Here is a 14,238-nt window from a genome sequence, read left to right as displayed (position 1 = left end):
AGCCAGAAGTCACTGAGATTCATCAGCATCATCTTAAACTGGAACAAACAATAAGGTTTGCCTAGTTAAATGCAAGGCTGCCCTGAGTTCAGAACATGGAAATGAAAGAAAGAGCAGGACACTTGGTGTCAATGTTGCCACAACAGAGTACAGGGGCTGGAGGAGGCCAAGAAAGTGGCACGGTGTACTTTACATGAAGGTTAACAGAAAGGACAAGGAAACGGGAGATAATCCTGAGGAGCTCCCAAAGAGATTTCCTAAGCAAATGGGCAAGAGCAACCATCCTAATGTAACATTTATGAACAATACTTAATGGCAGGATCTGACACAACCCGACGTTCGTTAAGCCTACCTGCACCCCTAAAAGCTTTTGGTTACAATGGTGTTTGGGTACTGCTCTGCAGCTATTGGAAGGGATGACTGACCATGGATGCAAATTGGTGTATTGATTTTCCAAAGCAACCCTGGGGCTTTGGTGGATGAGGTGGAGAGGAAGAGAAAAGTTCTGTGCCAAGAAAGGGGCAGGAAAGCCTTCAGGCACATAGTCAAGAAGTGGTGAGAAAAATGAAGCTGCCAGCACATAGATACAGTGTCACAAGATGTTTAACGATCACACAGACAAGCTCAATGAATACATCATCAAGTCCTCTAAGCCATGAAATACACTATCACCCATGATTCTCTGTCTCTCATTTACCAACCTTCTTGATCAATCAGGTACCTAACCAAGCTGCCAACTTCCCAACACACTAACACTCTGTGCCTAATTCCTTATCTCACAGCTTGCACACACTGTCAGCTATTGCACCACCGTGTGCATTTTCCCTCAGCATAATAGAGCTCACAGCTGTTTCTCTTGAAGGAAAATTTAGCACAGTCAAAGGCCAGCAGCAGTGAACTGACAGGGAATGAGCATTTCTCCATGACAAGGTGATGCAGCCTGAATCAGCCCTTCCAATAAAGCTGCTCAGGACCATCTTGTAAGTCTGTCTGCAGTCTCGTCAACTGGAAATCAGCAACCGCCAAACATTAGGGAGTACGCTGCTTAGTAGCAGTAGTAAGCTGCAGAATTAGAGTAGCATTTATTCACCTAGAGGAGAGTGACTATTTAGAATTTTGAAGAGGGCTCTGAAGGATCAGTATATCTAATACTGACATCAATACGTTTTTCAATAATTAAGGGAATGAAGAAATATTGGGTTATTCCAGGAAAGTAGTGCTATTGGAACAAGCCCAAGAGATCGAATGACTTAATTCTGCGTCTGTTTTGTATGTTCTCATTAAATTGCACAGTTGCTTAATCTCTGACGGAACCACCAGAAGAATGGTTCTCAACATTACTCCCAACTCTTTCTGCTTCTTTTATTCTTTGACGAGCTCCTCGTAGTCACAGAGTCACTTATGTGGAAGCAGGCTGGTCAGCCCAGCCTGACCACTCTGATCACTGGGCACCCATCTAGACTAATTCCATCTTCCAGCAGGTAGCCTTCAAAACCTCAGTGATTCAAGTGCTCTTCTAGACATCTCTTAAATAATGTCCGTTACTCTGCTTCCATCACTCCCTCTGGTAGTGTTTTTTTCCAGGTAGTCATCTCTCTGGGTGAAAACGGTCTCCTCAAGTTCTCTAAATCGCTCTCCTCTTACCCTAAATCGATGTCCTCTTGTTTAATTTACCTCCAATAAGTGGTTCCTCTTCTTGTCTATCATCCTCTTCTTCCTGTCTCGCTTTCTCCTCCTCCGCCACTCCACAGCTCCTTGGAAGGGCCTACCTCACAGTACTCTTGAGGGATCCAGTAAGTCTCCATGAACATGGAGATCTGTTCATCATCTGCTGAGTAGTCCAGTCAGCTTCTGATCTGACTAACATTGTTGGGGTAACACTCTGTGCAGTAACAGTGACTCCCCGGAGTGCAAACCAGTGGCCGCCGCCTAGGGTGTCACCAGTGTCCCTGCTGTTGCTCAGATTTCTGCAGTTCTGAAAGCCCAACACCATTGTTAGCTGACCATCCTAGAGTACTTCCACCTAAACAAAGGTGAGGGTAGCTGAAGCCAAGTCTTTCACCCCATGATTTGTTATACCTCTGAGTTGATTGTTACTCTGAAGTGCGGTATGGTGTCCCTTATAGATCCTGTTTGCAATGTTTATTTTGTGCTTGCTTTCATTTTCCATTTTGATCCAGTTTGATGGCATCGGAGAGAACGTAAGTTGGTGAATGGAGAATTGTGCTTGCGTTTTGTAGTATCACAGAAGAATCAGTGACCTCATCTATTTACAGTACTGCTGAAGGACAGAGCCAGAGCTTCACCATGGTGAAGTTGTGCTACATTCACCAGTCAGGTTGCTGTGTAGAGAGGTCTTCTCCAGAGCAGCATGGGGAGCTGAAAGCTTGGGTCAGATCTTCTGTGTACATGATCACAGCATGCTCCATTCCTTTACCTCGCTCCCTCCTCTCCAAGCTCCCCACAAGACTGGTCATTTTCTCCACTGATAATGTATTAAAAATATCATCTCCGTGTAAAGTTTTTGCTCAAGATACCTCTGCTTGGTTAGCTCTGTCATGGTCCCGTCTGGCAATCCCCCACCTTGCCATTTGCCTCAAGATTTGGGCCTCGATCACCTCATTTAGATTCCAATCATTCCCAGGTATCACTAACTACATGCACCTGCTTCCCATCAAACGGCAGGATAAAAACCCTGCGAGCACAGCAAGAAGCTGCCAGTTTGTTGGTCGACTCTTGTGAGAGCAAATCTTGTTTCCTATTCCTGAGAACTGTTAGTTCTAAGCTTCTCATCGTCTCCTGGATATCAGCTCCCTGTTCGCGGAGGTGCTACACCTAACGGCTCTGCCTCAGCATCTGTGTCCTGCACTTGGGTTCGTCCCCAGCCATGTCCTTGCAACAGAACGAACTGGCCAACATGAACCCAGCGGACATGAATCCTCTGCAACGAGCCCTCGCCAGTCAGGGCTCCCTATTGGGCTTGCACGATCAGCTGCTCCGGGAAGTCATGGAAAACCTCCGTTGCCTGTTAGTAGACGTAAGAAAGGTCAGTGAACAGGTCGACCAAGTATCCACCCATCTTACCCCGTCGACTCCGGGAACTCCGTCTGACCAGCCCAGACAGTTTGTGGTGGCGACGCCTGAGGCATCAACAACACGTCCGCTAAGGGAGCCGCGCATTCCTGAACCAGAACCCCACGCCGGAGATCTGGGGAAGTGCCAGGCTTTTCTGCTACAATGCTCCCTGGTGTTCGAGCAGCAGCCATCCACATACGCCACGGACAGATCTAAAATAGCTTACATTATGGGGTTGTTACGAGGAAATGCCTTAGTGTGGGCCACCGAGATTTGGGATAATCAGCCAGAGACCTGCTCTTCCTTCCCCACCTTCATCTCAGAAATAAGGAAGATGTTTGACCATCCCGTCCATGGTAAAGATGCCGCTAAGCGGCTACTCACCCTCCAAGGCTCACGTAGTGTTACCGAATACTCCGAGGAGTTCCGGATGCAAGCGGCCGACTCGGGCTGGAATGATGAGACACTCCAGGAGGTATTCCGGCAAGGCCTCTGTGACAAGGTAAAGGACGAGTTGGCGGCTAGGGATGACACTAACAGCCTGGATTCATTGATCTCCCTAGCCACCAGGCTGGACAACTGACTCTGAGAACGACAGAGGGAGAGAACCGGTTGTCCTTTGGCCACCCACAGCATGCTTTACCATCTACTCCCAGACCTAACCTCTCTCCTCCTCCCACTCCTAGAATAGCATCCGGCCCGGCCGTTTCCACCGCCCCAGGGGAGGGACCAATGCAGCTGGGATGGAGCCGTCCTTCTCCCTCCAAGCGGCTCCGGAGATTAAGAGCAGGGAGTTGTTTCTATTACAGTCAGTCTGGCCATTTTCGTGACACCTGTTCCCTTTGGCCAAAAGGGGAGGGCTCCCCAGTAGAAAGGGAGACCCTGGTGAGTCAGACCACATTCCCTTCTGTCCCCCAATCCCGGATGCAAGTCCAAGCCACTGTAAGCTACAACCAACAGTCCCTGTCCGTGTCTGCCTTGATAGACTCCGGTGCTGAGGGGAATCTGTTGGATGAAGATATAGCAACCCAGGCCGGAATTCCTCGAGAGCCATTGACTACCCCTTTGGAAGCCTGGGCACTGAACAGAAGACTTCTGGCCCAAATCACTCACTGTACCCCACCACTGTCTTTGATTCTCTCAGGTACAATTTAACTTGATCTCCTCCCCTCTAGCCCCAATAGTTCTTGGGTACCCATGGTTGAGCCGCCACAACCCTTGCATTGATTGGTCCACCGGGAGGATAGCCAGCTGGAGTCCATTTTGTCACACCACCTGTCTGCAGTCGGCCCTTTCCCCTGTGAAAACCACCTCGACCTCACCTGTATTTGAACCCCTTGACTTGTCCAGGGTTCCAGTGGAATACCACAACCTGGGACACGTGCTTAGTAAACAACGTGCCCTTTCCCTGCCTCCACACTGACCATACGATTGTGCTATCAACCTTCACCCCGGAGCTCCTCTGCCCACCAGTCGGCTGTATATCTTGTCCCGGCCGGAGAGGGAAGCGATGGAGGGTTACATCAGTGAATCTCTCGTGGCGGGCATCATCCGACCCTCATCCTCCCCGGTGGGCGCAGGGTTCTTCTTTGTGGGGAAGAAGAATGGTTCTCTATGTCCCTGCATCGACTACCAAGGCCTAAATCAGATAACCATAAAGAACAAGTACCCACTGCCTCTGATAAGTTCTGCGTTCGAACCACTTCACGGAGCCGCCATCTTCTGGAAGCTGGACCTACGAAGTGCCTGCCATCTGGTCCGAGTAAGGGAGGGGGACAAGTGGGAGACGGCATTCAATACCCCCTTAGGCCGCTTCGAGTACTTGGTCATGCCTTTTGGCCTCACCAACGCCCCTGCAGTCTTTCAGCCTTGATTAACGATGTACTAAGAGACTTTATTAACCGCTTTGTGTTTGTCTATCTGGATGACATCCTAATCTTTTCCAGCAGTCCCCAACAACACGTTCTTCATGTCGGTCAAGTCCTGCAGAGACTGGGAGAGAATAAGTTATTCGTAAAGGCGGAGAAGTGCGAATTCCACGTCCCCTCGGTCAGCTTCCTAGGTTATATCATCGAGACCGGACAGGTGAGAGCTGATCCTGAGAAGATCCGGGCTGTGACGGAGTGGCCCAAACCCACGGACCGCAAGAAACTCCAACGGTTCCTGGGGTTTGTGAAGCTTCTATCGCCGGTTCATCAGAAACTACAGTCAGGTGGCGGCTCCTCTGACCCGACTTACCTCAGCTGCCACACCTTTCCTTTGGAACTCCGAGGCGGACTCAGCATTCGCGGAAAAAAAAAGAGTGATTCATGTCTGCTCCTGTTCTGATTCAACCAGACCCCTCTTGTCAATTCATTGTGGAGGTTGATGCCTCCGACTCCGGGGTGGGAGCCGTACTGTCCCAACGTTTGGGCCCAGATCAGAAACTACATCCCTGTGCCTTCTTCTCTCACCGACTGTCTCCCGCTGAACGAAATTACGACGTGGGGAACCGGGAGCTACTGGCAGTCAAACTGGCATTGGAAGAATGGAGACACTGGTTGGAGGGGGTGGAACACCCGTTTATCATCTGGACAGACCATAAGAACCTTGAATATATCCAGACCTGAATTCTCGCCAGGCCCGTTGGGCATTATTCTTTGGCCGGTTCAGGTTTACCCTCACGTACCGTCCAGGATCCAAGAACGGGAAGCCGGACGTGCTGTCCCGCCAGTATGACTCCAAGGATGACACTTCCAGTCCTGAGACTATCCTCCCACCTTCCTGCGTGGTTGCCACCCTCACTTGGGAGATCAAGGCTAAAGTAAAGGAAGCCCAGCTGGACGACCCCCACCCTGGCAATGGACCCGGCAATCGCCTGTACGTGCCCGCCTCCGTCAGGTCCCAGGTTCTCCAATGGGGGCACACATCCTGGTTCTCCTGCCACCCCAGGAGTGATCGGACCCTGGCTCTCCTGAGGAGGCACTTTTGCTGGCTGTCCATGGAGGGGGACACCCGTTCTTATGTCTCAGCTTGTTCCATCTGTGCCTGGGGAAAAGTCTCTCATCGACTACCCGCGGGGCTACTTCATCCTCTACCTGTCCCTGGTCGCCCCTGGTCACACATCGCCTTAAACTTCATCACCGGTCTACCCCACTTCCCGGAGAAACACCACAGTCCTCACCGTGGTAGACCAATTCTCTAAGACGGTGCACTTTGTGGCCCTCCCTAAACCTCCTTCCTCTCAGGAGACCGCAGATCTTCTCGTCCGCCACGTCTTCCGCCTCCACGGAATCCCCGCAGACATCGTCTCCAATCGAGGTCCCCAGTTTGTCTCGCAAGTACGGAAGGCCTTCTGCCAAGCCTTGGGTGCATCGGTCAGCCTGTCATCTGGCTTCCACCCCCAGACAAACAGGCAGACAGAACGGGCAAACCAAGACCTGGAGGCGACGCTTCGTTGCGTAATGGCAAACAACCCATCGACCTGGAGCGACCACCTCCCATGGGTTGAGTACACCCACAACTCTCTGGTGAGCTCTGCCATTGGGAGGTCTCCGTTCGAGTGCTCCCTTGGGTACCAACCCCCGCTGTTCCCCACACAAGTAGAGGAGATTGCAGTACCGTCAGTTCAGGACCATATTGATCGGTGCCTTGAGAATTAGGAGGAGACGCGCACGGCCCTACTCAAATCAACCAATCGAAATAAGAAGACAGCCGACCGACACCGCATCCCGGCGCCGGAGTACCACCCTGGGCAGATGGTGTGGCTGGCCTCCAAGGAACATCCCGCTCAAGAACGAACATAGAAAACTCGTCCCTCGCTTCCTGGGACCATTCAAGGTTGAAAGAGTAATCAATCCCACAGTGGTCAGCCTAAAGCTGCCTAGATCCATGCTCATCCACCCAACCTTTTATGTGTCTCAGTTAAAGCCAGTTTCCATCAGCCCGTTGTGTCCCCCTGCCGAGACTCCCCCACCTGCCCATATCATCAACAACCATCCAGCATACACCGTCCGACGACTACTAGGTGTGCACCGTCGGGGCATGGTCTCCAATATCTGGTGGGCTGGGAAAGGTACAGTCCAGAAGAGCGTTCCTGGGTCCCCCGCTCCTTCATCCTACACCCTTCCCTCATCCAGGATTTTCAAGGAGACCATCCGGACAGGTCAGGAGGATCACCTGGAGGCTCCCATTGAGGGGGGGTACTGTCATGGTCCCATCTGGCAATCCCCCACCTTGCCATTTGCCTCAAGATTTGGGCCTCAATCACCTCATTTAGATTCCAATCATTCCCAGGCATCACTAACTACACGCACCCACTTCCCATCAAATGGCAGGATAAGAACCCAATGACCACAGCAAGAAGCTGCCAGTTCATTGGTTGACTCTTGTGAGAGCAAACCTTGTTTCCTATTCCTGAGAACTATTAGTTCTAAGCTTCGCATCATCTCCCGGACATCGGCCCCCCGTTCGCAGAGGTGCTACGCCTAACGACTCTGCCTCAGCATCTGTGTCCTGCACTTGGGTTCATCCCCAGCCACATCCTTGCAACAAGCTCATTATTAACTAATCTTATCTTCCTAGGAATTGTCTAAATAGGTTTTAAATAATAGAAAATGGAGAGAGATAACAGCTCTGATGAAACTTGCTATTCTTTTATCTCAAGCTTCACGCATCCACACAACTGCCCAGAGTCCTAAGGTCAGTCAGAGATTATACTCCTTCATGGTTCTGACCTCAGCAGAGGAAATCCCACATTCAGCAGTCCAAGTGTGCCATAGAATTTGCTGCCCTCTAAATTACTGGTAGCAGGTGCTGTCTACCATCACAAAGGTTGAGAGATCCCAAGCTCCACAAGAACTCAGTAAGGACTGATGTGAACAGCACACAGAGTGCTTAGGATGTAGGATGTTTGGTGGTTGGTGGGAACCTCCAATGATATGTCCACCACCTGACCTGTCCTGGCATAGTTGCTGACCACCAGGGTGGATAATCCAGACCCCAGCAGAAGGAGTCACCTATGATAGGGACACACCTAGGATGTAAAAGAAATGCTCAGGTCAGACATGGTGCAGGTTGATGGGAGTTGGGAGTTAAGATGGGCCAAAGGTTTTCAAGAGATATTAGAAACTTGGTTCAGAAAAAGAGAGGGATCTTCAATAAATATAGGCAGCTTGGAGTTAATGAGGTGCTCAAGGAATATAAAGAATGTAAAAAGAATCTTCAGAAAGAAATTAGAAAAGCTAAAAGAAGATACGAGGCTGCTTTGGCAAGTAAGGTGAAAATAAATCCAAAGGGTTTCTACAGTTATGTTAGTGGCAAAAGGATAGTGAGGGATAAAATTGGTCCCTTGGAGAGTCAGAGTGGACGGCTATGTGCGGAGCCAAAAGAGATGGGGGAGATTTTGAACAATTTTTTTTCTTCGGTATTCACTAAAGGAGAAGAATATTGAATTGTGTAAGGTAAAGGAAACAAGTTGGGTAGTTATGGAAAGTATGACAATTAAAGAAGAGGAAGTACTGGCGCTTTTAAGGAAGAAAAAGCTGATAAGTCTCCGGGTCCGGACAAGATATTCCCTAGGACTTCGAGGGAAGTTAGTGTAGAAATAGCAGGGGCTCTGACAGAAATATTTCAAACGTCATTAGAAACAGGGATGGTGCCGGAGGATTGGCATATTGCTCATGTGGTTCCACTGTTTAAAAAGGGTTCTAAGAGTAAACCTGGCAATTATCAGCCTGTGAGTTTGACGTCAGTGGTGGGTAAATTGATGGAAAGTATTCTTAGAGATGGTATATATAATTTTCTGGATAGACAGGGTCTGATTAGGAACAATCAACATGGATTTGTGCGTGGAAGGTCATGTTTGACAAATCTTATTGAATTTTTTGATGAGGGTAAAACGGTGGATGTTGTCTATATGGACTTCAGTAAGGCCTTTGACAAGGTTCCACATGGAAGGTTAGTTAGGAAGGTTCAATCGTTAGGCATTAATATGGAAGTAGTAAAATGGATTCAGCAGTGGCTAGATGGGAGACGCCAGAGAGTGGTGGTGGATAACTGTGTGTCAGATTGGAGGACGGTGTGTAGCGGTGTGCCTCAGGGATCTGTACTGGGTCCAATGTTGTTTGTCATATATATTAATGATCTGGATGATAGGGTGGTAAATTGGATTAGTAAGTATACAGATGATACTAAGATAGGTGGTGTTGTAGATGATGAGGTAGGTTTTCAAAACTTGCAGAGAGATTTAGGACAGTTAGAAGAGTGGGCTGAAAGATGGCAGATGGATTTTAATGCTGAAAAATGTGAGGTGCTACGTTTTGGTGGAACTAATCAAAATAGGACATACATGGTAAATGGTAGGGCATTGAAGAATGCTTTAGAACAGAGGGATCTAGGAATAATGGTGCATAGTTCCCTGAAGGTGGAATCTCATGTGGATAGGGTGGTGAAGAAAGCTTTTGGTATACTGGCCTTTATTAATCAGAGCACTGAGTATAGGAGTTGGGATGTAATGTTAAAATTGTACAAGGCATTGGTAAGGCCAAATCTGGAGTATTGAGTACAGTTCTGGTCACCAAATTATAGGAATGTTGTCAATAAAATTGAGAGAGTACAGAGGAGGTTTACTAAAACATTGCCTGGGTTTCATCCCCTAAATTACAGAGAAAGGTTGAACAAGTTAGGTCTTTATTCTTTGGACTGTAGAAGGTTGAGGAGGAATTGATAGAGGTGTTTAAAATTATGAGGGGGATTGATAGAGTTGACATGGTTAGACTTTTTCCATTGAGAGTGGGGAAGATTCAAACAAGAGGGCATGGGTTGAGAATTAGAGGAGAGTAGTTTAGGGGTATCATGAGGGGGAACTTCTTTACTCAGAGAGTGGTAGCTGTGTGGAATGAGCTTCCAGCAGAAGTGGTTGAGGCAGATTCTATGTTGTCGTTTAAAGTTAAATTGGATAGATATATGGACAGGAAAGGAATGGAGGGTTATGGGCTGAGTGCAGGTCGGTGGGACTAGGTGAGAGTAAGAGTTCAGCACGGACTAGAACAGCAGAGATGGCCTGTTTCCGTGCTGTAATTGTTATATGGTTATATGAAGGGCCTGTTTCTTTGCTGTACTTTTGCTCTGACTCCATGACTTTATCCGAAATTATATTTGCAATATCGTGATGAAACCATTCTATTAGCATTCTTTCCTTGATTGAAAGCATCATTGCTAAGTAATTGATTGGATAATTTGTTTTGTTCTGAAATGTTGGCTTCTCATTAATTCCCTGCAGAGTTTGGGAAGTATTCCTTGGCAAGTGTACTTTCAGCGAGTTCTTGCAGCATCATCAATTTCTCAAGCAAGAAAGATGTCTTACGTAGCCAGTGTTTTCTGCTTCACATTGTCCTTCCCTTCCATCATTATTGGAGCAGTCGCTCTATCTACAGGTAAACTATTGAAACACTATGTGATACATTACTCAGAGAAAATTATTTTGTACAAGATGCACTTAAATCCTTAACACATGTTAATTTGAAAGAGCTAACAACCACTCATAAGATATTATATCTATTCTATGTATTGCCTTGTAGATTCTGAGTGATATTTGGAGCGATTTGAATTAATACAAAGTCCAAATACAGGACATTGTAATCATTCAAACCAAAAATAGTCCTTTTTAATTCACAGGACTTCTGGCCAACAAGAGCTGAATCCACCAGAAAGCATCGGATCAGCATATTGTTAGTGAGCAAAAGACACAGCCTCCACCCCCACATAGTGACACTTAACATTCATCCTCATCGTCCTCTTCTTCCTCCTCTGCTGAGTCAGGTGAGGGTAGGAAAGTTGTTGTCGTAGGATCTAAAGACATGTAGCACTCAGTAGTTTCCTGTGGGCTCAGCAAGTGTTATTCCTATCATGTTAAGCATTAAGTTGAGTTGTAATGAATTACTGAAATAATTTTAGATTCCCACAAGAAACTTTTCACCACCAGCCGAACAATTTTCAGAAGCTGGGCAAGTAATGGAGAGCAGTCATGCCAAAACTGCCAAACTGCATTCTGAATTCCTTGGTCCGCCACCACAAGATCCAGGCACTACAGGCAAGCTTATTCTGGCTTGGAGATCTGGATAGAGTAAATAGTGTAAGTGACTCCTGTGATGGTTTGAGAGAAAATTGATAAAGTAGCAAATTCAAAGTGTGTTTATTCTCTCTACCAGATTGATAAAGTAGGCAGTGGTTTTGTATGTTTCCAGAATTACCCTCAGTATAGCAGATTATACAACACATTAACTAACCTGAAAAAAGCAGGTAAAGGAACTACAACCTCTAGTAACACACATCAAAGTTGCTGGTGAACGCAGCAGGCCAGGCAGCATCTCTAGGAAAAGGTACAGTCGACGTTTCAGGCCAAGACCCTTCATCAGGACTAACTGAAGGAAGAGTTAGTAAGAGATTTGAAAGTGGGAAGGGGAGGGGGAGATCCAAAATGATAGGAGAAGACAGGAGGGGGAGGGATGGAGCCAAGAGCAGGACAGGTGATTGGCAAAGGGGATATGAGAGGATCATAGGACAGGAAGCCCAGGGAGAAAGACGGGTGGGGGGGGGAGAAAACAGAGGATGGGCAAGGGGTATAGTCAGAGGGACAGAGGGAGAAAAAGGAGAGTGAGAGAAAGAATGTGTGTATAAAAATAAATAACGGTTGGGGTACAAGGGGGAGGTGGGGCATTAGCCGAAGTTGGAGAAGTCGATGTTCATGCCATCAGGTTGGAGGCTACCCAAACGGAATATAAGATGTTGTTCCTCCAACTTGAGTGTGGCTTCATCTTTACAGTAGAGGAGGCCGTGGATGGTCATATCAGAATGGGAATGGGATGTGGAATTAAAATGTGTGGCCACTGGGAGATCCTGCTTTCTCTGGCGGACAGAGTGTAGGTGTTCAGCAAAGCGGTCTCCCAGTCTGCGTCGGGTCTCGCCGATATATAGAAGGCCACATCGGGAGCACCAGATGCAGTATATCACCCCAGTCGACTCACAGGTGAAGTGTCGCCTCACCTGGAAGGACTGTTTGGGGCCCTGAATGGTGGTAAGGGAGGAAGTGTAAGGGCATGTGTGGCACTTGTTCCGCTTACACAGATAAGTGCCAGGAGGGAGATCAGTGGGGAGGGATGGGGGGGACGAATGGACAAGGGAGTCGCGTAGGGAGCGATCCCTGCAGAAAGCGGGGGGGGGGGGGGAGGGAAAGATGTGCTTAGTGGTGGGATCCCGTTGGAGGTGGCAGAAGTTACGGAGAATAATATGTTGGACCCAGAAGCTGGTGGGGTGGTAGGTGAGGACCAGGGGAACCCTATTCCTAGTGGGGTGGCAGGAGGATGGAGTGAGAGCAGATGTATGTGAAATGGGGGAGATGCGTTTGAGAGCAGAGTTGATAGTGGAGGAAGGGAAGCCCCTTTCTTTAAAAAAGGAGGACATCTCCCTTGACCTGGAATGAAAAGCCTCATCCTGAGAGCAGATGCGGCGGAGATGGAGGAATTGCGAGAAGGGGATGGCATTTTTGCAAGAGACAGGGTGAGAAGAGGAATAGTCCAGATAGCTGTGAGAGTCAGTAGGCTTATAGTAGACATCAGTGGATAAGCTGTCTCCAGAGACAGAGACAGAAAGATCTAGAAAGGGGAGGAAGGTGTCGGAAATGGACCAGGTAAACTTGAGGGCAGGGTGAAAGTTGGAGGCAAAATTAATAAAGTCAACGAGCTCAGCATGCGTGCAGGAAGCAGCGCCAATGCATTCGTCGATGTAGCGAAGGAAAAGTGGGGGACAGATACCAGAATAGGCACGGAACATAGATTGTTCCACAAAGCCAACAAAAAGGCAGGCATAGCTAGGACCCATACGGGTGCCCATAGCTACACCTTTAGTTTGGAGGAAGTGGGAGGAGCCAAAGGAGAAATTATTAAGAGTAAGGACTAATTCCGCTAGACGGAGCGGAGTGGTGGTAGAGGGGAACTGATTCGTTCTGGAATCCAAAAAGAAGCGTAGAGCTTTGAGACCTTCCTGATGGGGAATGGAAGTATATAGGGACTGGACATCCATGGTGAAAATAAAGCGGTGGGGGCCAGGGAACTTAAAATCATCAAAAAGTTTAAGAGCGTGAGAAGTGTCACGAACATAGGTAGGAAGGAATTGAACAAGGGGGGATAAAACCGTGTCGAGGTATGCAGAAATGAGTTCGGTGGGGCAGGAGCAAGCTGAGACAATAGGTCTGCCAGGACAGGCAGGTTTGTGGATCTTGGGTAGGAGGTAGAAACGGGAAGTGCGAGGTGTGGGAACTATAAGGTTGGTAGCAGTGGATGGGAGATCCCCTGAGCAGATAAAGTCAGTGATGGTGTGGGAGACAATGGCCTGCTGCTCCTTAGTGGGGTCACGATCGAGGGGTAAATAAGAGGAGGTATCCGCGAGTTGTCGCTGTGCCTCGGCAAGGTAAAGATCAGTACGCCAGACTACAACAGCACCCCCCTTATCGGCGGGTTTAATAATAAGGTTAGGATTAGTGCGGAGGGAGTGGAGAGCAGAGCGTTCCGAAGGAGTGAGGTTGGAATGGGAACAAGGTGCGGTGAAGTCGAGACGGTTGACGGTTGGCAGTTAGCGATAAGGAGATCCAGAGCAGGCAGAAGACCAGAGCGGGGTGTCCATGAAGAAGAGGAGGGTTGAAAACGGGAGAAGGGGTCATCGGTGGGGGTGGAAGAGTCCTTGCCGAAGAAGTAGGCTCGGAGGCGGAGACGGCTATATCTGGACTATTCCTCTTCTCACCCTGTCTCTTGCAAAAATGCCATCCCCTTCTCGCAATTCCTCCATCTCCGCCGCATCTGCTCTCAGGATGAGGCTTTTCATTCCAGGATGAGGGAGATGTCCTCCTTTTTTAAAGAAAGGGGCTTCCCTTCCTCCACTATCAACTCTGCTCTCAAACGCATCTCCCCCATTTCACATACATCTGCTCTCACTCCATCCTCCCGCCACCCCGCTAGGAATAGGGTTCCCCTTGTCCTCACCTACCACCCCAACAGTCTCCGGGTCCAACATATTATTCTCCGTAACTTCTGCCACCTCCAACGGGATCCCACCACTAAGCACATCTTTCCCTCCCCCCCCCCCTTTCCGCAGAGATCGCTCCCTACGCGACTCCCTTGTTCATTCGTC

At 48.5% G+C, this 14,238-nt stretch overlaps 1 protein-coding gene across 1 annotated transcript in view; it reads left to right on the top strand.

Annotated features, from left to right (window-relative positions):
• Positions 1–14,238, top strand: part of LOC140200931 (high affinity choline transporter 1-like) — a 48,150-nt gene that overhangs the window by 14,207 nt on the left and 19,705 nt on the right. The window contains exon 6 of the mRNA XM_072264578.1: positions 10,337–10,490. Within this exon, the coding sequence (XP_072120679.1) occupies positions 10,337–10,490 (154 nt within the window). The remainder of the gene's footprint in view (positions 1–10,336; positions 10,491–14,238) is intronic.

Source organism: Mobula birostris, chromosome 7 (assembly GCF_030028105.1).
Source record: "Mobula birostris isolate sMobBir1 chromosome 7, sMobBir1.hap1, whole genome shotgun sequence".
Classification (NCBI taxonomy): Eukaryota; Metazoa; Chordata; class Chondrichthyes; order Myliobatiformes; family Myliobatidae; genus Mobula; species Mobula birostris.
Note: the sequence above shows the minus strand (reverse complement) of the source record. Positions and strands in the feature narration are given on the sequence as shown.